General features: G+C 49.0%; 1 protein-coding gene and 1 long non-coding RNA gene across 2 annotated transcripts; both read right to left on the bottom strand.

The window, feature by feature from the left end:
• Nucleotides 1-8,712: 8,712 nt before the first annotated feature.
• On the bottom strand, nucleotides 8,713-11,492 carry LOC310760991. Its single transcript, XR_014547159.1, has 2 exons — nucleotides 10,544-11,492; nucleotides 8,713-10,326 (listed from the first exon to the last, which is right to left on the bottom strand). It is a non-coding gene; the product is annotated as an uncharacterized lncRNA (long non-coding RNA).
• A 5,301-nt stretch (nucleotides 11,493-16,793) lies between these two features.
• Nucleotides 16,794-23,977, bottom strand: FZD4 (frizzled class receptor 4). The gene is made up of 2 exons (XM_083609943.1): nucleotides 23,498-23,977; nucleotides 16,794-18,316 (listed from the first exon to the last, which is right to left on the bottom strand). The coding sequence occupies exons 1-2, from the start codon at nucleotides 23,765-23,767 to the stop codon at nucleotides 16,985-16,987; spliced, it is 1,602 nt and encodes a 533-aa protein (XP_083466069.1). The 5' UTR covers nucleotides 23,768-23,977; the 3' UTR covers nucleotides 16,794-16,984.
• Nucleotides 23,978-24,541: the final 564 nt, after the last annotated feature.

Raw genomic sequence — 24,541 nt, 5'->3', positions numbered from 1 at the left:
TTCCAATATGTATAAGTTGCATTTTTAGCTAAATTTGGGGGACCCACTTCAAGCATCGGTTGTATTTAGCTATTTCAATTGCTTTTGTTTGATTTGCTCATTGCAAGCAATGCCCAGGAGCCAGAGGCTGAAACACTTGTGGTGGCAAAGACAGGAGATGGGCCAGCAAGGTGGAACTAGTAGCTTTTCACCTGCTCTTGGATGTGACTGTTAGAATTCCTGCTCCATGACTGCAGTCATAGGATTGTTGTCTTTCACATGACGGTGTATGTTTTGACTCCACAGAGTGGGAAGTGATAGAGACAGGATGTTTGTGTTACTGTGTTCCGTGAAGTGGGACTATTGTCCTTTGTTCTTTTTCTCTTTGATGTCTGATGCTAGAGAGAGAGGGAGCCATATTGCAGTGCTCTCTGTGTGTTTATAGATAAATAAAGTAGATTAGCCAAAATGCTGAGTTGCTGAGGTCTGTCACACAAGGTGCACAAACTCTGTGGATCCCTAAGTGTGCTGATGTCTGTTGGCATCAGTCGCTGTGATGTTCGGGCTGAAGAAAGCTTATGAAGCTACCGAACGATCGACCAGGAGGGACAGTGTTAAGTTGTGGGTGAACATATCAGACGACACAGTGATTCTTCAAACAGCTCTTGTTTATTCACAGGCCAGAACAGAACTGAACTGAAGCCAGTCTGCTTATATAGAGCTCCACTAGAACGCAACAGTAACCATTTTCTGTAACTATCCAATCACTGAACGTCACTTTCGATCTCTTATTTGCATATGTGGACCTGAGTGAAAACTATCTACAGTATCCCCCTGCTGGCCCAGGGTGAGAACTTCAGTACATAACAGAGAGAACATGCCAGGGTCCTTCTCAAGTGTAGGCTGATCTCCTGACAGTGACTCCACCATCAAGACCAGATGGAGAGCAAGAGATTTTAAAGTAGTGAGAAACAAAGTCGGTGCCACATTATAAATATGGGGAGGGAATTGCAAGCCTTGAACAGAAATGATAGGATTGTAGAGCTGGAAGGGACCACGAGGGTCATCTAGTCCAACCCCCTGCAATGCAGGAATCTTTTGCCCAACCTAGGTCTTGAATCCACAACCCTAAGATTAAGAGTCTAACGCTCTACCGACCGAGCTATCCGGAAGGTCGGAGGGAAATGTAACTGCAAAGAGTACAGACAGCAGCAATTCAGTTAGAATTAAGGAGGGCAACCTTTCAAAACAGGAGCAATAGGTGACAATAATCAACTTACTGATAGAGCAACGTCTATAGTGGAGCAGGAAACCGTCATCTCCATTCAGACTCAAATGAATAGAATTGAACTTCTTAATTCATTCCAGTTCAGTGGTTTCATACTGAAGTTTCCCCTTTGCTATCCCTTCATTCGAGTATGGTTCCAAAAAAATTCAGAGGAGGATGAACTTAAAGAGAAAAAGTGGCCTAATATGGGGGAAAGGAGGTGACTATTTGATGTGTTCAATAAAGAAATCTCACAGTACAATACTATGCAGGCTCATCACATACTCTTGGGGCAAAACTCCAATTTATTTATCCAGTATACCTCTATCCTATTACAGTGGTACCTCAGGTTACATATGCTTCAGGTTACATACGCTTCAGGTTACAGACTCCGCTAACCCAGAAATAGTACCTCGGGTTAAGAATTTTGCTTCAGGATGAGAACAGAAATCGTGCTCCAGCGGCGCAGCAGCAGCGGGAGGCCCCATTAGCTAAAGTGGTGCTTCAGGTTAAGAACAGTTTCAGGTTAAGAACGGACCTCTGGAACGAATTAAGTTCTTAACCCGAGGTACCACTGTATACCATAATTCAGACCCCCAAGGTGGCTAAATGTAAAACATTTTTAAACAGCTCCAAGTTAAAATAGATTAAAATGGAATGTGGTCCAAGGAAAAACTTCCCCTTATCTCTCCTAACGATTATTACACGTCTACATTTTTAAGCAGCCAAGAACTTGCCTGCAGGGCAAACCTTTTTCGGTTTTGAATATTGCATATAGAGAGGCGTCTGGAGCCTGAAGTTTTCTATTGGCGGTAAAGAAAACTGAAGGGTTATTTTGATTTGCAAGTCTTGCCCATCAAATTAAACAGGAACAAAGAGCCTGAACAGTGAGAAAGTCTCAAACATTGCTTTCTTGTGTAGCAGTTGGGGCTTTGCTTTGACGTGGAGATTTCCATCCTGATTGCCTCCTCCCTGTGTTGTCCTTCAATCTACTGGTCCTCCAGAGGCCTTAGACCTTCTTTTCCTTAACTGGGGGTTAATTGGAATCTTTTGCAAAGCCTCAAATCCTTTTTTCTGAGAGGGTAAAAGCCTGAAGAATCCACTGTGAAGTACGAGAACCGTCTTACTGGTGGCTATTTTTTTCTGTTGCAATTGCTTTGCTGAACGACACAAGTCGATGTTAATTTTTCTCTTTCCTTTCAGATCCCTGGAAAAGAAATTAGCAGCGTATAGTTAAGCTGTGGAGCTCATTTCCACAAGAAGCAGCGATGGCCACCAACTGATCTTTGAAAGAGGATTAGGCAAGTTTGCTGAGGATCAGGTGATCAGGTGATCAGGTGTTATAAGAATGTTAAAGTCTCAAATATAGAATAAATATTAAAAAATGCACACATATCTAAATATATGAAGCACGTGTCTGAAATAGTGTGAGACAGCAATCCTGAAGCCATTTTTGACTCTCTCAATGACCTCAAATATTCCTCTGCAGTACGGGAGACAAATGGGGAAAACCTTCCCGTTGTCTTTTCACTTGCAAATCCTGCCTTAAGGGCGTATTTCTGTATGAATAGGGTGAATCTGTGAGCCTGTTAATTCAGGAACTAAAGTATTAACCATTGCAAAAGAATGGCCAGGCTGCCCAGGTAATGCAATCAGTGACCATTATTAGGTATCCTGGCAGGCAGGATTTCTGCTGTAGACCGCCTCCTTCTGTGATGTATGTATGATGTTTCGGGGGGTGTGGCCTTGGGCTACAGGGTGGGCAATTTCAAAAGTTTATATAAGGGCTGGCACAGCGTTGTTCAGGGTTCTCCTTCCTCCTGTGTGTGGTGAGTGGCGACCCTGATGCAACAGTTCCTTTAATAAAGATCAGGCTTACTAGCTGCTTTGCTTCTCTGTATACTCTGGTTGGCCTCTGTTTTCTCCTACCGATAGGGAACCCACTTAAGGACTCTATACGGGCGCCAGAATACCCCATAAGGAAAGGGAGCAGGTTTTCTTATAATAATGGCTACCAGCCACAATGGCTATGGTCTGCCTCCATTGCTGGAGGCAGCAAGCCTTCTGAATACCAGTAGCTGAGAATCATAAATTGGGAGAATGCTGCTGTGCTCGTGTCCTGGTTGGTGGACGAGACAGGTCCTGTAGGGCTCATCTTATGTTCTATCTTTTTCCTTTTTTTTTTTTAAGATTCAAAATCAACACTTTGCCACTCAACAGTTATAACCCGATTCTACAAGGCACCGAAGGGTTAAGCAGTTACATGGGTGACTGGGGTGGGGATGAGGTCCTCCTGAGACAATGCTGCTGACTTTCGCTGATGCAAATAAAAGACTTGAGAAAGGAGTGGATTCAGCAGGGAGAGACTGATCATGGTTCAAAGGAGGTGAGGGAGAAAGAAAATAACTTCTTTTCTTGCTGAAAGGCAGAAAAGGGGAAATGATTTGTTTATACCCCTAGGACAGCCTTTCTCAACCTTGGGTTCCCAGATGTTGTTGGACTACAACTCCCATCATCCCTGACCACTTGTCTTGCTAGCTAGGGATGATGGGAATTGTAGTCCAACAACATCTGGGGACCCACAGGTTGAGAAAGGCTGCCCTAGGGGTATAAACAAATCCTTTGCATTTCTCTTCTGGGAGGGTGTTGCAGACAAATCGCTGAGGTGGGAGAGGGAGAGAGAGACAACCTCTCAACTGCATCACCTTGAGCCCTGAACCCTTGCTAACATCTTGAAGCACCTCCTGGGCAAAAATATAGGTGTGAGATTCTGCCTCCTTTTTTGTCCTCATCCTGGCAGCACCGCCCATTTCCTACCTTAATTCCGAGTCGCTCAGGGCAGGATAGTAGTAATAATAATAATTTATTATTATTTATACCCTGCCCATCTGGCTGGGTTTCCCTAGCCACTTTGGGCAGCTCCCAACAGAATATTAACACAATAAAATTAAAAAATATGATAAAACATCAACCATTAAAAACCTCCCTAAACAGGGCTGCCTTCAGATGTCTTCTAAAAGTCAGATAGCTGTTTATTTCCTTGACATCTGATGGGAGGGCGTTCCACAGGTAGGCTGTAGATTGGAGACCCAGTCAGGATACCTGTCAGACGCCACCCAGACACCAACTTGCTATGCTACTGCAGGCTTGAACACAGGGTGATTGGCTCATATGGCTCGCTGTTGTCTAGACACTGGTTGGCAGCATCTCTCCAAGGTTCTTCAGGCAGGGGATATTCCCAGTCCTTCCTGGAGATGCTGGAGGTTGAAGCTTCGACCTTCTGCATGCAAAGCAGCTGCTCCACCACAAAGCTACGATTCTCTTCACGCTCCCCCCATTTCTGTGTCATCTATCTCCTTGCCCCTTTCTTCCAAGGCATGGGTAGATCAGGCCTCAAACTACCATCAGTGAATAATACGCTCTGGTATTAGGAGAAAGCCTGAGATGGGGAAAGTCATTGGCATCCGTCTGTCTTGAGAGACAATGGAGCGCACCTCAGGGGGTGAAGTCAAACTGCTGCGTTAGCAGCACTGGAGTGACCTCTCTGGGGTGCAAGGAGGCCCTGGGCTGCCCAGACGACAAGACCTCCCTCTCAGCCTTGCTGATGTGCTCCAAAGGAAAGCAGAGGTTAAAAAAAAAAGGTAAAGGACCCCTGGATGGTTAAGTCCAGTCAAAGGTGACTATGGGGCTGCAGCGCTCATCTCGCTTTCAGGCTGAGGGAGCTGGCGGTTGTCCACAGAGAATTTTCTGGGTCATGTGGCCAGCAGGACTAAACTGCCTCTGGCGCAACTGTGACAAAAGCCAGAGCTCATGGAAACACTGTTTACCTTCACGCCGGAGCGGTACCTGGTGTGATGGCCTGGGAATCGGATTCAGAGGCTGAACCTGAGGAATCCCAGCCTGCACAGGAGTCCCCGCCTCCAGGACCGGCTGAGCTGGGGCTGAGGCTTGAGCCTGAAGGGCCCTCACCTGTGCCGGATCCTCAAGAGCAGACACCAGCTGAATCTGCTCTGGCTCCGGAGGTGATCAAGGACCCATTGCCTGCAGGTGCTCCACTCTCAGCCCTGTCAGGGGAAGGTGAGGTTGCCGCTGGGTCCGGTAACCCTCCAGCCTCTCCTGAGCTGCAGAGGCTCAGGGCAGAGAGGCGGAGGGAACTAAGTTCCCGCAGGAGGAGTGCTTGCCTCCAGGTCAGGAGAGGCGAGTCACCTGTGGACCGGGGACGCCCTATGCCTCAGAGGAGTTAAAAGCCAGCCAGCCCAGTCCCAGGTTGCGGGAGCAACATTGTTGGTAACCTGTTCCTGCCGGCACCCTGTCCTGCTCTTCTGCCAGAGTTCCTGACCTCCCCAACTCCTTGCCTTGGACCCCGCTTCAGCCTTGACGGACAGCCCCCATACCACACCCTCGACCTCGGACTGGACTCGGACCACGGCGCACGGTAACCCCCCCAGGACCAGCACACCTATTTATCTACTTGCACTGGTGTGCTTTCAAACTGCTAGGTTGGAAGGAACTGGAACAGAGCAATGGGAGCTCATCCCGTCTTGGGGATTTGAACCGTTGACCTTCGGATTGGCAAGCCCAAGAGGCTCAGTGGTTTAGACCACAGCACCACCCGCAATACAGAGCAATACATTTGGCACCAGCTTGGCTGCAGAAGTTGCTGGATGGAGACGTACAAGGCAACATCCAACCATAACAGAGACTCCACTCCAGATTTTTGTAGGGTTTATTCCTCAGCCTTTTCTTATCCCGAAGTTTTCCCATGAGGTGAGGAAAATGTTACTGAGCAATAGTTGAGACTACCACTAGATGTCACCAATTTGTTTTACATCAAAAAATCTAGCACTTGGAAGCGGAAATTTGCAAGCCGTTAACATATTGATTTCCAGAGAAATGACTCTGTTGTATATTCTGATGTCACAGTCTGCCTAGAAGGCTTCTTAGGATTAAGGCCTCTTCACACATATGCTCATACAACCTGGGCATCTCATCTGCTTGAGGACACTCAAATTAATGTGTGAACTGTCCTAATGTTGAAAGTATGGTGTTTTGCACCAGTTAATAATCCTCAACTGCCCCAGGGTCCACTGGGTACAGGTGGGTTCCATCAAACCTGCATATCTGAAATGACACAGGAACCAACTAAGACGCATAAAATATCTACCAATGCAAGTGCCACCACTTGGAGCACTTAATAGAAGTTCCCTACCGGGGAGTGTAGGTCTATGGTGCAACCCTGTCTCACATTTCTGAACATGTCAATATTCCTCCAGGGTACATATATGTGAATGGCTGGGTCAGGAAAGCACCTTGAAAATGGGGTGTGGTGGAATTTGCTTCAGACCCCAACCTGAAATAATAATGCAATAATAATAACAACAATAATTCTATTGTTTATATGCCACCCATCTGACTGGCCCTTTCTAATTTGCACTTCTCCAAATTATTTGAATTCTGTGGTGCAGTTATCCAACCAAAAAGAATGCATAATAATGTTTATTAGGATAAGTGTGCATTTAAAAAAAATCTGTATTATCACCAATGCATAGATTTTATTAACATTCCATTCATATAAATATCCTTGTACACATTTATGTATAAAAGCATTCTATATCAGGGAAATTGCTGGAGGGGGATGTATACATTAGGACATGTGTGCACCAGAATGCTGATGAATTTTCACAAGGACGTGATATAGAACTTTGCAAAATGGTGCAGAAAAGTGACAAAGCTGTGGGCTGGTAGTGCGTTCTTATTCTGCCTGGGGAAAGAGCTCTATGGTGCTCAAAAGCTTGCACACCCTCCAGCGTGAGGCTGCTCTGACAGTGCCTAGCTCTGCTTTTTGCTCTACTCAGCAGTACTAACACGAAGGCCAGCTTTCAAATGAATTTTAGGAAGGATGTGTCTCTTCCTTAGAATGAACGTCAGGAAATGGGAGTAGCCGTCAGGAAATTAGCTAAAGGCTAATGCAAATAGAGACATGGTGGGGCGACTTCTTAACAGGCGCTAGCTAAATGCGGTCACTTCTTCCTCTTGGGTTCGAACACGACATGCTTATATTACGAACGGCGGCTCTAAGTTAAAAGGAAGGCAGCCTAACGTAGATCTCTATCAAACAAGTGTTTTGATAAGACTGGAGGACTAGGTGGCACGTTGTCCGGGGAACAAATGCAGAACTTGTAACCTGTTGCTGGCACCCATCTGTCTTGAGAGACAATGGAGTGTGCTGCCATGGGTGAAGTCAAACATCAGCAGCACCAAAGTGACCTCTCTGGGGTGCAAGCCTGGGCAGTGTGTGTGGAGGTCCTGGGTTGTCCACGTGACAAGATGACCACCCCCCTCTCGGCCTCACTGAGGTGGTCCAAAGGAAAGCAGAGCAAGATGTTTGGCACCAGCCTGGGCACAGGAGTTGCCAGGAGGAGGAATACAAGGCGCCATGCAACTGTCTTAGGGACTCCACTCTGGATTTGCGAAGGGTTTACTCCTGAGCCTTTTCTTCTCCTGAAGATATCCTGCAAGGCGGAATTTTAGGATCAGTGTTTTCCTTCTCCTAAATGGGTTACCCTCCCAGGTCAATGAGCCTCATCTGCCCCTCACTTCCCTCCACATTCTTGACCATTGAAAGCCAGTGTGGTGTAGTGGTTAAGAGTGGTGGACTCATAATCTGGTGAACCGGGTTCACGTCTCCACTCCTCCACATGCAGCTGCTGGGTGACCTTGGGCTAGTCACACTTCTCTGAAGTTTCTCAGCCTCACTCACCTCACAGAGTGTTTGTTGTGGGGAAGGAGATTGTTAGGCTCTTTGAGACTCCTTAGTAAAGGTAAAGGGACCCCTGAGCATTAGGTTCAGTCGTGACCGACTCTGGGGTTGCAGCGCTCATCTCGCTTTATTGGCCAAGGGAGCCGGCGTACAGCTTCCGGGTCATGTGGCCAGCATGACTAAGCTGCTTCTGGTGAACCAGAGCAGCGCACGGAAACGCCATTTACCTTCCCGCCGGAGCGGTACCTATTTATCTACTTGCACTTTGATGTGCTTTTGAACTGCTAGGTTGACAGGAGCAGGGACCGAGCAACGGGAGCTCACCCCATTGCGGGGATTCGAACCACCGACCTTCTGATCAGCATGTCCTAGGCTCTGTGTCCCCTAAGGAGTGGAGACTCCTTAGGGTAGTGATAAAGCGGGATATCAAATTCAAACTCTCCTTCTTCATTGGACCCACTGCAACAGCTGGACTATGTACCGAAGGTCATCTCTGTCTCACCACACCCTCCCTGGAGGTCTTCAAATAAGTTGCAGAACCATCTGCTGAGGATGGTTTTCTAGCATTGAGTGGGGGCTGGAGCAGAAGACCTCAAGACACAACCCCCCTGCGGCTCTTTTAAAGGGTTTGAACACTCAAATCCTCACCTCACCCTCCCTCAGCGTTCATTGTGAAGAGAAAAGAACCTGCCACCACTTCGTCATATTAATAAAAACATTTTCTTTTTATTTTGATACAAAAATTAAATAGCAAAGTTTGGGGTCTTTTGTACAATGATAAATTAGAAATTTACAATAGACGTAGTTAACTCTTCTGTACAATCACCAACGAAGAAAAAATATATATCAGTGTCCATTTACCTTTAAAAGTTTCAGGGATAAGCAGTTATCGTCCTGAAGGTGAGTAACATAAAACATGTACCTGTGTGCCAAACAGCTTAAGAAACCTGGTTGTTTTAGGAGAATTACTTTTAACGGGAGCAAGGAAAGGGCAAAAAGGAGGGAGAAACTGCTCCAGAACAGAAGAGAACTTTATTAAAGGGAAAAGTAAGATTGGAAGTAAAGGTGCTTAAATCTTGGAAGCGTCGTATTTTTCTTGTTAGAAGAACAAATAGCAATGAATGAAAAAAAATGAATGAATACATAAAAATGAAAGCCACAACCCAAAAGTCTAATCATTCAGCTCTACTCCAGACCTGCAGAGAAAAGAGGTGTGAGGAATTTTGAGATGAGCAGAAAACGGTTGTACCATTTCAGAGCACAGGCTGGGGTTTGGGTTTTTTTATTTAATGTCCTTTTATGACACAGGAGATGGAACCTTTTTTCACTCAAGGGCCACAATCCATTCTGGACAACCTTCTGGGGGCCGCCTGCCAGGAGCGGGAGGGGGACAGAGCAACAGATGTGGATTTTGTGCAGCGGGCAAACTTCCTTGCGTTCACATGCCCCTCTCTAGCTACGAAACCAAGAAGAATGATCCAAAGCACATTCCAGCCATGAGAGGAGGGTGCAAAAGCAGGTCTGGCCAAGGGTGTGTTGGCCTGGGGAGAGCAAATTTGAACCCTAGACCCCTCCCTCTATGCAGAAGCTAGCTAGCAACAGAAAGCCAGCACAGGAAGGAATGAGCTGTGCTCAACTCCTCCTCTGATATGCCTTTAAAAAAACAAAAACCTGCAGGGAGCAAAAGGGGGGAGAGGACATTCAGCGCTGGTGGGCTCACACCTGCGGCCTGAAATGCTATAGTCCTCTCTCGCCGATTCAGGGTTCCTTTATTCTGAAGTCATGCACAGATCAGGGTCCAAGAGACAAATGGCCATTTCTACATTCACAAGAGATGCAGCCACAGGGTCCTTAGAATTCATTTATTTATTAAGGATGCAAGATTTGCAAGGGGTTCTGGATCACACCAAACTGCATTTCCACGAACGGAGACATTGAGAGAGGGCCCTCCCCCAGGAACCAGTAGATACATCTGCGCACCGAATACGTGGCAGCGATCTTTCCTTCCCGGGCCCACACACAACAGTCGGGATGTGGGATACAAGCATGATACTGTTTGCGTGAAGGGTCGTCGTCCCTCCACCTGCCAGGTAATGATCTTTGGTGGCGCTAAAGTTGGCCCAGGCCACATGACCCCCAAAGCCAACAGCAGAGAGGGAGCTCACCTAGTAATAGCACATGGGGAATAAGAAACAATAGAGGAACACGGCTGTCAGGCAAAGACTCTATAGCTGAGACCATGTATTTATGCTCCAGTTCTCAGGTACAATTTCCCCACACCTGGCTGGATTCACTGGCGTTAGATTATAAAACAGGAAACCTAAATACAGTGGTACCTCGAGTTACATACGCTTCAGGTTACAGACTCCGCTAACCCAGAAATATTATCTCGGATTCAGAACTTTGCTTCAGGATGAGAACAGAAATTGTGCTCCGGCGGCGCGAGGCCCCATTAGCTAAAGTGGTGCTTCAGGTTAAGAACAGTTTCAGGTTAAGAACGGACCTGCGGAACAAATTAAGTACTTAACCTGAGGTACCACTGTATTTAAAAAGGCGGACCAAGTGACAGCAAGTTGGAATTATCATTGATGGTCACTAGCCAGGATGGCTATATTCTTTATTCATTATACACGATGTTGAGAATCATAAATTGTAGAGTTGGGTGGCACCCTTAGGGTCATCTAGTCCAACCCCCTGTAATGCAGGAATCTTCTGCTCAACGTGGGGCTTGAACCCATGACCCTGATATTAAGAGTCTCCTGCTCTACTGACTGAGCTAGTCCAGCTGACTCACAAGTGGGGAGAGGGCTGTTGTGCTCAGGTTCTGCTTGCGAGTTTACTGAGGGATCTTCAAGACACTTTGGAAACCTGTGCTAGGTGGAGCTGATGGGGGTTGTGGACCCCTCAGTTTGGAGAAAGCATGTTAGGAGCAAATGGGTTTGCACCTTGCTATTATGGCAAGATTCCCTGAGCTTCGGAGGAACTCTACTTTGGCTGCATTCGCACGGCGGCCTAGCCCAACATCACATTTCCGTAACTTTTAATTTCCACATTTTTGAGCTTTCAAATGACACAAAAGCAAGCCACTTCTTGGAATATAGTGGTGCAAGTTGTGCACTAAGCATCCATATTACAGTGGTACCTCGGTTTAAGAACGGCCCTGTTTACGAACTATTCGGTTTACGAACTCCTCAAAACCGGAAGTAGTGTCCCGGTTTGCGAACTTTACCTCAGTCTAAGAACGGAATCTGAATGGTGGAAGGGCACCGGCGGCGGGAGGCCTCATTAGGGAATGCACACCTTGGTTTAAGAGCAGTTTCAGTTTAAGAACGGACTTCCAGAACGGGTTAAGTTCGTAAACCGAGGTACCACTGTACAGTGGTATCTCTGGATACGAACGGGATCTGTTCCAGAGCCCCGTTCATATCTAGAAGCAAACGTAACTAGCGACGGCACGTCTGCGCACGCACGCGTTGCTTTTCGCTGCTTCTGATGTCATTTTGAGCGTCTGCGCATGTGCAAGTGGCGAAACCCGGAAGTAACACACTCCATTACTTCCAGGTTGTCGCGGAGCACAACTCGAACACGCTCAACCCGAAGCGCATTCAACCTGAGGTATGACTGTATTTGCAAACAGGTTTATTTTTCTGGAAGCAAATACCACAGACACAATGTTGCACGATAGTTCCAGAAGTGACTTTTAAAGTTTTGCAAAAGCTCAAATAGAATGCAGAGCTTAGGAGTTAGAGGGAAGTTGTGAAAAAGGAATAAACTGCCATGTGAATGCAGCCGGTGTCTAAAGCAATGGTGGTAGAAAATCACCGTTCATCCCGGGGAGACACTAGCATTTGAGCACCGGGTTAATTCCCTGCACTGTGCTATCATTGGCAACATAGGAACCGGTGGGTGGGCTTGAAATAACCTCTGGAGCAGTAGCTCGGATGTAGCCACTGAAGTGGGAGAAAGGAAACTACGGCAGAACTCTCAAGCACCAACAGGTTTGAGCAGATGCTTTTTTTAAAAGGCATCCAGCAGAAACAATCTGTCATATGCATTGATCCAGGCAGCTTGAAAAGGCACTTGAATGATCTTTGGAAAGGGAGAGGGGAAAATATTGCTGCAACTCCTGTCATCAGCCAAACTGGACCAGAAAGTTTTGCTTTTCCTTTTTAAAAGGAGCCTAGTGAGAGCAGCAGGAGACATGCACAGCCCTCCACGCTCCCAGCTCTGTGCTTGCGGTGCCAACTCAAAATCACCAGCCTGGGGAGGGAGGGATATTATTTTAGCACTTGGTTTGCACATGTGCCTATAGTGTCACCTCCTTCTCCTACAGAGAAACGATGGCCCTCTGCTTGTTGTTGGGACTCTTGACTCCCATCTTCCCCTGTCAACACAGCCAAGGTCAGGAACGATGGGGGTTGGGATTCAGCAACATCTGGAGGGACTTCAGGTTCCCCCTCCCGGCTGCTCTCCATGGTATGTGCCACCCATGCGCAACATTTGCCCATCAGAGCAAGGACTGTGCATGCACAGGGGAGGGACGCAAGAAGAAAACTCTTGAATTCAAGGCCCACACAAGGAAGGCAAGCCGTGCTGTGAACACAATTGCCCGCCAGGCAATCGGGCAACCATTAACATTCTGTTCTCCGACAAACATCTGAGCAGCTTCTGCCGACTGCCTACAGGCTAAAGGCAAGTTTACAGTCATCAAACTCCCACCAGCTAAATATTGCTTCACTGAACTTGGCTGCTTATGTTTAAGATGGCATTACTCACAAGCAATAGCCAGGTTTATTCTCTTGGGGTCATGTAACAGGGCAGGTGGGGTGAGGGAGACGCTTACCCTTTTAGCTAAAGACAAGAAAAGAAAAGCGCACACTCACATTCTTCTCAGACCGATAAAGACATGCACGCACAAACAGCGCTTTCATTTTGGTTCGGAGTGAGTCAGCTGTACCCCCTGGTCTCATGGCTGGAGAATGTCTTTTTAATTGTAATTGACACACAAATTATGCAACTGATCTGTGCACAGGCAAAGCTGCCAAGGAACTTAACATTTCGGTTTGCCCAGACCGGCGTCGACACAGATGCAATCACACAGAGTGAAATATATTAAGCCTTAATTGCTTAATGCAATGGGTCTCCGGGGAAGGACTGATAGGTTTACTTGGAGGGCCTGGGGCGGCGGCGGCCCGTGGGGGGGGGGAGAGAGAGAATGAGGGGGGTTTGGCGAGGCAAGGAGAGGAGAGAAAAAGAAACCAAAACAAAACAGTCTCTGAATAAGCCAATTGTCAGAAATGACCCTCCACTCACTTTTCCTTATTAACCCACATGTTCTAGACGGAAAGACGACTATAAAAATAAAGGAGGACTTTTTCTCATTGAGACTGGAGAGTTTGTGACACTGGGAACAGCAGAGTCGTGTATCAGTGCTGGGGGAAGACTGAAAGAGATTTGCGGAATAGGAGAGGGAGAAGAGAGATGGGAATCTAGCTGCAAGCTAAGGTTAAGCTCTCAGTTTCCAACTTTTTTGTCTCTCCCAACAAGCACAGCCAAGCAGGGAACTCTCTTGCACAAAGCCTTGCTGAAACAAGAACCGTGCAAGAGGACACGGTGAATTTCCCAAAGGACGGCGCCATCCAAATCCCATTAAACCCAACAGCTTGCATGAATGGATCTTATCAAATGGACTTATCAAAAGCTGACCTGAGCATTCAAAGCAACCACGCGCTCTCACCCTCTATCAAGGTTGTAACCTCTTCAGACAACAGGTGGGAGTTGCATGTCGGATGCTTCCTAAACCCCGGCCTTTAAAGAAAGAAAGAAAACTAGCCCATCAAGGTGACAGATTTGGGCTGAGCACTCTCCCTGAGGTGCTAGCTTTCTACATGCAAGAAGATTTGGGGGGTGTCATAAATCATCATGGGTATTTAGACAGCTAGTCTCGCAACTGCAGCTAGTCCAACCAAGGCTGCCCCGTAAAATTACTCAACGTGGTAGATCAGTTCCTGGGAAAATTAGCAGCACAGTACATGTGCAGATCCAACCTGCTCAGCTATAACCTCTTGCAAGACACACAGTTGCAGAGCTACAGAGACCATTCCTTTAAAAAATAAATGGTTTGGGTTGAAGCTGAGCTGAGCTTGGCTCCCGTGGAAGCCAACAAGATCCAAGCAGCAACTTGCTTGCCATGTTTAAGAGCCATGCTAGCACTTTAAAAAGTCCCCCAAAGAATTCTGGGAGGTGTAGTTTGTTAAGGATGCCGGGAGTTGTTAGGAGACGCGTATTATTTGCCCTGGTTCAAAATTGGGAAAGGAGTACGACAAGGCTGTATATTGTCTTCCTGCTTATTTCACTTATATGCAGAATTCATCATGCGAAAGGCTGGGCTGGATGAATCCCAAGCCGGAATTAAGATTGCCAGAAGAAATATCAACAACCTCAGATGACACAACATTGATGGCAGAAAGTGAGGAGGAATTAAAGAACCTTTTAATGAGGGTGAAAGAGGAGAGCGCAAAATATGGTCAGAAGCTCAACATCAAAAAAACGAAGATCATGGCCACTGGGCCCATCACCTCCTGGCAAATAGAAGGGAAAGAAATGTAGGCAGTGAGAGATTTTACCTTATTGGTTTCCATGATCACTGCAGATGGTGACAGCAGTCACGAAATTCAAAGACGCCTGCTTCTTGGGAGAAAAGCAATGACAAACCTAGACAGCATCTTAAAAAGCAGAGACATCACCTTGCCAACAAAGGTCCGTATAGTTAAAGCTATAGTTTTCCCAGTAGTGATGTGTGGAAGTGAGAGCTGGACCATAAAGAAGGCTGATCGCCAAAGAATTGATGCTTTTGAATTATGGTGCTGGAGGAGACTCTTGAAAGTCCCATGGACTGCAAGAAGATCAAACCTATCCATTCTTAAGGAAATCAGCCCTGAGTGCTCACTGGAAGCACAGATCCTGAAGCTGAGGCTCCAATACTTTGGCCACCTCATGAGAAGAGAAGACTCCCTGGAAAAGACCCTGATGGTGGGAAAGATGGAGGGCACAAGGAGAAGGGGACGACAGAGGACGAGATGGTTGGACAGTGTTCTCGAAGCTACAAACATGAGTTTGACCAAGCTGCGGGAGGCAGTGGAGGACAGAAGTGCCTGGCGTGCTCTGGTCCATGGGGTCACGAAGAGTTGGACACAACTAAATGACAAAACAAAATTATTTCCCCTCTCAAGAGTTACAATTCAGAGTGGTCCTGACCCATCTAACCCTGATAACTGTAGCTCTGTGAGGGGGAAAGGGGTCTCCTAAGCACCCAGATCCCCCTCACAGAACCACAATTCCCAGAGTCCCCTGGGAAGAGGGACTGAACTCTCAAACTACACCTCCCAGAATTCTTTGGGGGATTGTTTAAAGCAGTGTCACAATACTTTAAAGGTGTGAGTGTGGCCCTTGTCTGGAGGCAGCCCAGAGCCTTTGCAGCCTGAGCTACAGAGCTCTACCAGTTCAGCCCTTCAGTGAATGCTTCTCAAAGTAAAGCCAGGGGTTTCTTATAGCACAGGAAGAAGGGGGTCGTGGGCGTGCCTGAATTTTAGTAAGCCAGTGGCTTTATAGCTATGGACTGGGCAGCAGTGGCATAGGAAGGGGGGTGCAAATGGCAGAGGCACCCTCCTGGCTGTGATGTCGCTGCGGCAGGGACAGGCAACTGTATGGCTGGAGGGGGGCTTCCCCCATACACCAGCAGGACCCTAATGCTGCCAGCCCATCACTCACCACCCTTATCCTGTCTAGTTCTTGTAAGGAGCAGCGCCATTGCAGCCGGGAGGGTGCCACTGCTGAGACCACGGGGTAGCAAGTTTCAAGGATCTCCTTTGGTTTTGCTTTTGAACTTAAGATCCTGGTGTTCAGCACCTGGAGCTTGTGCAGAACACCTAACACTGGGAAAGAACTAAAGAAATCTGAACCCAGAAATCTGCTTCCAAGTCCCAGAACTGGATAGAGCTTGCAGGCCTTCCACACAGACACAGACACACACCCCTGGGTTACCCTAAGCTTCCTTCATTTCAGCAGTATAATTCAGGGAGGGTCACTGTGTTGCTGCTATGGTTGAACATCTAAGAGTCAGAAGTCCTTGCTGACCAACAGCAAACATCTCAGAAATCTACCAGTAAGCTACCTTCTGCCTACTCATGGTTTGGATTGACCTCAGACAACCTTGTGGACTCCAGAGGTTGTTGGGACTACAACTCCCATTAACACAGGGTGCAGGCAGGGGCTGATGTAGCCCAGCAATAGCTGAAGGCCACCAGGTTGTCCTAGGCTGGCTTAGACTATAGGGACTGTGCTTGGCTTCCGATTATCTGACAGCCTTACTGGCATGCAGACATCAGGGCAGGCGCTGGAAGGCAAATGTTCACCTTCCAACCCTCCATGGCTGCAGACCTTTGCGCAGCAGGATCTCAAGTCCCTGGAAGCCAGCAGCCCTGAAGAAGAGTTCCCTAGAACAACATCAGCAGAGATCCCCTTTCTAAATTCTTTCCCGCACAAGACACACAGCTAAAAATACAACTCAGGGCAGGGTGAGGAGGAATAAAGAAAAGGCACATGATGCGTCACTAGGAGGTGCTAAGTCCCAAGACTCCTCAAGGCACAAGGATGTCGCATTCAGACAGAAGTTTCAACCGGTTCCCATTTTTTGTCTTCACAGCTTCTGAAAGCCTCTACAGGCTCCCTTTGTTGCTGTTTTTTTGCGGGAGCAAAGCCCTGCTGTTCACAGCACACACACACAAACAAGTCCTTGCAGTTTATTCGGGCCTTCTCTGCGCGCCCTTTCCCCACCACCTCCCAAAAAGCACAGCTCCTTTCCGTGGCACGCAAACCACTGCGACGTTCCTGCCGCAGTTGCTCGCGTGAACCTGGCTCTTCCCACAGGCGGAGAGAGAGCGCACCCGGCAGGTCCGCCCGCCGTGCGTTGGTCCACTTTATACCACAGTCTCGTTCCCTTTCCCAGGCTTCACCCAGCCGTCGGCCCTCTTCTCCCCCCGTTTCACCCTGCCAGAGTTCACCAGCCGGTTCGAGCACTTCTGCCAGGTGTGTAGCGTTTTGGCAGACCAAATCCACATGCCGGAGGTGATGCCCACCAGCAAGGACATGAAGATCTTCAGCATCTCCACCGCCATGTTGGAGTCGTCCGCCGAGTAGCGGAAGATAGTCCAGTTGGAGATTTCGTAGAAGTAGCAGGCGATGACGCAGGTGGCCGGGACAGTGTAGAGCACCGAAAAGACCCCGATTTTCACCATCAGCCTCTCCAGCTTGTCGGTTTTCGTCCCGTCCTTCTGAAGGTTGGACCTGATTTTAAACAGAGCCACCAGGCCGGCCGCAATGAACAGGGTCCCAATCACCAAATAGGTGAAAAGAGGAGCCACCACGAAACCCGTCAGTGCGTCCAGGTTCTGGTTCCCCACGTAGCACAGCCCAGTCAGCTCGTCCACGTCCACCAGCCTCATGATCAGGATGACGATGGTCTTCACGGCGGGGATGGCCCAGGCCGCGACGTGGAAATAGGAGCTGTGCATTTCGATGGCCTCGTGGCCCCACTTGAGCCCTGCGGCCAGGAACCAGGTCAGGGTCAGGATCACCCACCAGATGGAGCTGGCCATCCCGAAAAAGTACATCAGCAGGAAAATGATAGCACATCCTGTGTTCTTGAGGCCTTCTTGGACGAGGACAGGTTCTGCCGCCTCCTCAAAGTCGCAGGAAATCCTCTCCCGGCCCACGATCAGCCGGACGATATAGGCGATGCTATAAATATTGTAGCACATGCTCAGGAAAATGATGGGGCGTTCGGGGTAGGAAAACCGATAGGAATCAACCAGAAAGGTCAGGACCGTGAAGGCTGTGGAAATGAAGCACAGGCTAGCCCACACAGCCATCCAGATGTCTGTAAACTCCTTGGCCGAACGGCTGTAGAGGCCGGCGTCGTAACCACACTTAAGGGCACAGTTCAGGCTCCTCTTGACCCAGATGTATTGGTCTGGGTTCGATCCCACTGAGTGGCATTCCTCTCCAGGGTTCAAGGGCGACTTGCTGTGAAGAGGCACCTCTTCGTCCCCCGGGCCCTCCATGCACATGTGGTTGTCGCCATTTTGTGGCGGGAACTTGCTGCAGTTCAGGGTCTCCGGCCAGGAGAAGCCGAATTCCTTCAGGACCGGCTCACAGCGCCTCTTGACGGAGAGGCACATGCCGCTGCAGGGGCCGATCGGGGTGTCGATCTTTTCCGTGCACAAGGGGACGTAGACGGAGCAAAGGAAGAACTGGAAGAAAGAGAGAGGGGGAGGAAAGAAAGGACAAGACAACTTTTAGGAGGCTGTAGGTAGGCACCAGCACGCTCTCCCCACCCCAAGCCACTGAGGGAAAATAAACTTGGGAATCGCTTTTTAATACAGAACATAAACCTGAAAGTGTTCAGTTGCAAAAGCTTCAGTGTACGTTTTGCTCACACTTTAAGATTTGGCCAAGGTCATACCAAGGATCAGCACAGAGCTATACTTCACAAAACGCATAGAGAGAAAGCACATTATTCATTCTTGAAGGCCACGGGCCAAACCAGATAGGACTTTTATAAGATTGCCATATGTCCAGAATTCCCCAGACATATCTGGAATACTGTGGTCATAAGCCGTGTCCAGGTGGAAATTGGCAGGAACATCCAGGAAAATCTGGACGTATGGCAAGCCATGCCAGCAATGTCATTTTTCCCAATTTCCCTTAAAAATAGGCAATTTTATTTTGTGTCTGGATTTTCACTTGTTGAAATACGGCAAACCCTAACTTTTACCATGTGGTTTGATGCTGCGTAGCTGCTTGTTTAAGAAATAGGTGGCTCCAGGGGGGAAATGTCCCAGGCTGGGCCTGCAGGAAGGGGGAATTTCAATCCCTTTGCTTTTGCCACTGTCCCAGTCTGGACTCACCCTGCCTTCCTACTATTTGTGATGGTACCTTTCCTCCTTCCATGGCGGATTGCAGGATCAGGGAGGGGAGTCTGGTTAAGACTGTAGACCCCCACCACACAACAGTCCTGACTGGGCTCAAGTGCACCATGCTGCTAAACAAAGAAAGAAAAAGCTCTGCAATACCAAATTGTGTGACAAGGCACATCTAGTTTGGTCCAGAACACAAGAATTTTTAAGGAGTACAGCGGTACCTTGGGTTACAGACACTTCAGGTTACAGACTCCACTAACCCAGAAATAGTACCTCAGGTTAAGAACTTTACCTCAGGATGAGAACAGAAATTGTGCGGCGGCCGCCGCTAAAATGGTACCTCAGGTTAAGAACAGTTTCAGGTTAAGAACAGACCTCCAGAACAAATTAAGTTCTTAACTCGAGGTACCACTGTACAGTGGTACCTTAGTTTACGAACTTAACCTGTTCCGGAAGTCCGTTCTTAAACGGAAATGGTTCTTAAACCGAGGCACGCTTTCCCTGATGAGGCTACCTGCCGCCAGCGCCCTTCGACCATTCAGATTCCATTCTTAGACTGAGATAAAAGTCCTCAAACCGGGACACTACTTCCGGTTTTCCAGAGTTCGTAAACTGAATTGTTCATAAACAGGACTGTTCTTAAACTAACGTACCAAAACTAGAAAATATGCTACAGAGGGTGAATTTCATGGGAAAGGGCAATGAGATACCTCCCCCCTCCCAGACTACAATTCCATCCAGAGCATCTCCTCCTTCAATTCTATAAAGACTTGGCTATCATGCCTGACCCCTGCAACAGAATCAAACAGAATATTCTTGCCTTGCAGGGGGTTGGACTAGATGACCCCTGATGTCCCTTTCCAACTGTACAATTCATGATTATAAGCCACACTATTATTGTTTCTGGGGATTATTTGCTGCAAGTGTAAGAACCCAAGTTTTGAGTTCTGCCCTCACATACAGATTTTAAAACTCTGCATTTATGAAGTGAGCACGGGCAGTGTAACTCCCAAGTTTAGACAGACTTTCTCCCTTTTGTGGGGTTCTGAGAGTTTTGGTATTGCTGGGAATAAGTCTAGCAAAGTGCTTTACAGTCTCATTACTCCTGTTTTTCAGACAAGGGCTCAGTGACATGTCCAAGACCTAGGCTCTTTAAATTAAACCTGGCTCTTTAAACCCTGGAAGATCTTTATTTCCCAAACATGCAAGAGAATACCAGGCTTCCCATTAAGAAACAGTTTTAAAGAAAGAAGGAAAATTAAGCTTGTAAACAACCACTTTAGCTGCCAGCGGTAAGTACAGAATCTCTCTCAGTGACCATCTGAGATGGCCATCTGTCATGGATACTTTAACTGAAATTCCTGCATTGCAGTGGGGGTTGGACTAAATGACCCCTGGAGTCCCTTCCAACTCTTCATATTCTATGATCCTATGACCAGGCAGGAATGCTTTAAAACTTTACAATAATCTTAGGCCACAGTTACTAATGTGGGCTAATAAAAATATTTGTGGGCTAGTAACTTGTCTGAGCTTATTTGCAAGGCTGTCTTAACTGCATGGAAAAAACGAGCATTTCATTTGCCATCGCCTGCGCTTGGAAGCTGCACAGTTGCCTATTTCTTTTGTACATTCCATTTAGAAGTCAACTCGAAGATTCTCTCTCCAGTGGTGTGAAAATAGCTGGAATACTCCAGGCATAGCTGCTCCTCGTTTTGTTTATTAACTCCAATTCAGAGTGCACTCTCTCCCGTGTGAGCCGCAGTCCAAATTCCTGAGCTGCCAGAGGGAACATACATTCAGGCAGGGATAACCTGCCAATCAGAAGGGGGGGGGGCCATTTCTGCTCCATCGTTTCTTAAGCCAACTGCTTTCCAACTTCACGGGTAAATTAACCTCAAGAGAGGGGAGGGGGGAGAACACGGGAAGCAAAAGAGAACTGGAGAGATCTTTTGAATATTCCGTTTCACCCTGGCAGCCCCTCCTGGATTTAGATGTTATTGTAAGTGGGTTTCTTATCTGCAGATTCACACCCAGTGGAAATGTTTGCACCAAAAGTTCCTTCTCGCATGTCTGCATAAGCCTTCCGGTTTCCTTCCAGGCCCAGAAGAGTGTGGTTTAGTTGCATATTTTATAACTCACTTGTTTGATTGTTTTTATTCTTACGTTGCAAGCTGCTCTGCGTACAATAGAAGGGAAATGGCATAAGCAGCTTTGACATTTCGTCTCAGACTAGTTCCAGGAAGAAGCAGTTCCAAAATCCCTACAACTGTTATGAAGCTCACTAGATAGATGCCCTTGAGTCAGCCTAACCAACCTCGCAGGGTTGTTGTAAAATTTGGTGGGAGCTGGGAGAGAACTACTACATATGCAACCTTGGACTCCATGGAGGAAAAGCAGGAAATAAATGTAGTACCTGTTGAAATGCACAGAGGTTTCTGGAACTGTGGCTTTGCACTCCAGAGTTGCAAGTTAGATATTAACTGCCCACGGGCAGGTTGGAAAATAAAGGAGCAAACAACCTGCCTCACTGCAACTGAACAGAGAATTACCAAAACAAAACTGCAAATGACGGAGGCAGGGCTGAATCCTGGTTGGCTTAAATGCACCTGCCACCCTCCTCACCTTGGAAGGCAAGAATTTGCAACCCAGCTTCAGAAAGCTGTGAAGATGTCTCAAAGTGTTGCTTTCCTAATTTGAACTCTTCTCTCTCCCTCCCTCTTCCACCCACCCACCGGGGGGGGGGGGGGATATCCAATTGCACCTGCTGCTTTGAGATACTTGGCAAAGGTTGTTTTTGTGTGTTTTTCCTCTCTCCTAAATGTCAGCAACTATCTGCCCTCTGGGCTCTTTGCGCCAGGATGTGCCAAGGTATAGCAAAGCGGGTGTTGGACTGGTTGGGAGCTGTGGCGATTCACTGAAAAGAACTGAAGGTCTACCGCAGACCTGCTGTGGCTCCCCAGCAAATGCAAGATTCTGGGAAGCCCCCTGTGGAAGCATCACTTTCTGAAGACTCTCCTGCAATCAGAGGGTGTGTCTGCGTGGCTCAGGTCAGCTCTACAAAGGAGGGAGATGGTCTATATCTGGTGCAAAGTTCCACAAAGCAGCTCAAAGAGAAGGAGACACATTTCCCTGGGGCTGTGTCCGTCCTTCTGCAATTGGGGATGTATGTATCTGAGTTTCAAGGGGTCAGATACACAGGGCAAACAGGATTCCTGGGGCAGTGTTCTTCTTGCAGGGGTGGCTTTGCCCAGATGAGGCTTAGCAACATCTGCCCAGCAAAAGCTCCACGCATGCGGAGGCAGAACTGGATTAAAGCTGGTGCCTGCCGCTGGAGGGCTCAGCAACTCTTCTGCACCAAACTGCCGGGCCGAGGGAGGGAACACCTGAAAGGGGCAGCAGGCTGGATTACTGAGAACTGGGGATCCCAGAGCATTTAGGGCTACTGACACCAGAGGTTTGTTATCAGGTCATCACAGCAAAATGGGGAAGAAACAGACGAGGAGGTGGAAATCAAAACACAAAGAGGCAGGTGGCACAAGGAGCAAAAAGTAGCCTCGAACAGCGAAAGGGCTTTACAGTCAAGCAGAAAGGCAACTCTGATCTCCAGCCTTTTGGACTCGGATCCAATAAGCCCCTCGTCTGAGGTTTGAACTACGAAGGGTGGGCATGGCACGCACAACGCACCGCCCTGTTTGAGAGTTGGCCAGCTTCAGACTCCCGGCTGAATCAGCACACCTGATCCCCCCAAAGCCTTCTGTCTGGAAACACCCAGGAATGGATTAGGCTCTCCATTGCTGCCATGAGTGTGTTTCGAAAGGGTGGGGAACACTCACCATTTCCTCATCCTAGCAGTGAATAACACGCCAGGTATGGCAGAAGAATTGGGTCTGAGGCGGAGCCCCACCAGCAGCCCACCTTCAAGATCCTTGGCTAAAGTTCCTTTTTGTGTGCAGCAATAAGAGAACAGTAACCTTAAGCATGAACAGAAAGCATTCCGCTCCCGAGCACGTAGCCCCCCACGTCTAGGCTTGTGAAGTGCGCTCCCACCCTCAGAGGACGAATCACCACCTTCCCACAGCGGTAAGGGAAATGCACTCTGCACACGCCCCGAGACCCTCTCATGCATTCACTCCAGCCTCAGCGTCCACTTCTGGCTCATCGCTGGCGCTAAAGAACACCAGCCTTTTGAAAAACCCAGAAGCGGCTGAGCGGCGTTCTCTTTTGCGCGCCTTTTCCCCGACGTTAAAGCCCGGTGCGGTCCGAACGGGATTACTCCTCCTACGTAAAGTGGGCTCAGGATCGCAACCCTCGGGAGGGAACTGCGCGCAGCTCAGGGCTGCCGACTCCCCAAGGAGAAGCGTCTGCGGGAAGCTCCGCCGGCGCGCAGCCCAAGGTAAGCGGCGCCCTTTAACAGCCTCGAGGGCCGGATAAATCCCTGAGCGTTTGGCGAGCGAGGGAAAGAGCCCACACCCGGCGCGGAGAGGCCGGGGTTGGAGGAGACGTCGGACCCACCTTGAGCTGGCTGGAGCAGCCGTACTGGATGAGCGGCGTGAAGGTGGTGAGCTGCAGCTCGGCGTCGGGCTGCCAGTCGTTGCCGGCCAAGTTGGGCATCTTGGTGACGTTGTAGCCCAGGTTCTGGCACATGGGGATGCGGATGGCATCGCAGCGGCGCTCCTCCTCGTCGAAGCCGCGCGCGCCTTGCGCCCGCAGGAGAAGCAGGAGCAGCAGCGGCGGCAGCAGCAGCAGCAGCCGGGCAGCGTTTTCCCCCGGCTCCGGGGCCATCGCCCAGCCAGCTGCCCGGCTTCCCCTTCGCCGCCGGGCTCCAGCCCAGCCCGAGAGACACGAGGAAGCCGCGAGGCGCCACCCCAAAGCGGCCCCGCCGACCCAAAACGCCCGTACAGTCCGTGCGCCCGGCCCGTGCGCCCTCGGAGCGCGCGTCTGGCTGAGCCGGCGGCGCAGCGCGGGGTGACACCAAGCGAGGCAGCCCCTCCAGCGAACGCCAGGCGCCGCGGCCAATGGCGGAGGCCGGCGAGGGGTGGGGGGAGCAACCTGCCCGGGGGAGGGGCCGGCGGGCGGGGAGGGGCCGGGCCGCCCCGATAGGGAGCCGCGCCCACTGAGGGAAAGTTAGAAGCCCGCGCGGGGTCACTTTCCCGGGAGCGGCAGGGCGACGGCGGCCGTTTGGAAGAGGCTTCGGTGCCCCAGGGCGAAGGAGCGCCGCGGCGGAGCTTGCTTAGCACATTCAGCCGAACTGAAAATGACCGAACCGCCTGGGAATTGGAGGGGGCGGACTGCCGTCTAGGCTAGCTCCGGCTTGGGGAGCAAGGCTGCAGAGGAACCAATTCCAAGGGGCCGAGGTCTCTTCGCCCCCTTCCTCCAATATTGTTTTTGAGGGGGACAGCTTCCGCCCTCTCCAAAGTTGATGGGCATTGCCATTTAAATTTTTTGGGGGTGCAACACGTGATCAGTTATGTGGGGGCAGGGCTTAATCCAGTTGGCACCCCTGCAAGGCTGCAATTCTTTGCAAACTCGCTCGGAAGGATCTTCGAGCTTGCTGCT

The sequence above is a fragment of the Podarcis filfolensis genome (assembly GCF_964270895.1).
Source record: "Podarcis filfolensis genome assembly, chromosome: 4".
In the NCBI taxonomy this organism is placed as follows: Eukaryota; Metazoa; Chordata; class Lepidosauria; order Squamata; family Lacertidae; genus Podarcis; species Podarcis filfolensis.
Note: the sequence above shows the minus strand (reverse complement) of the source record. Positions and strands in the feature narration are given on the sequence as shown.

Bases quoted from the DNA above. Each gene is read 5' to 3' on its own strand.
- FZD4 (XM_083609943.1), bottom strand. From the start codon at position 23,767: ATGGCCCCGGAGCCGGGGGAAAACGCTGCCCGGCTGCTGCTGCTGCTG. The intron at 18,317-23,497 runs GTGGGTCCGACG...TCTTTCTTCCAG, and splicing joins GCTGCTCCAGCCAGCTCAAG to TTCTTCCTTTGCTCCGTCTA.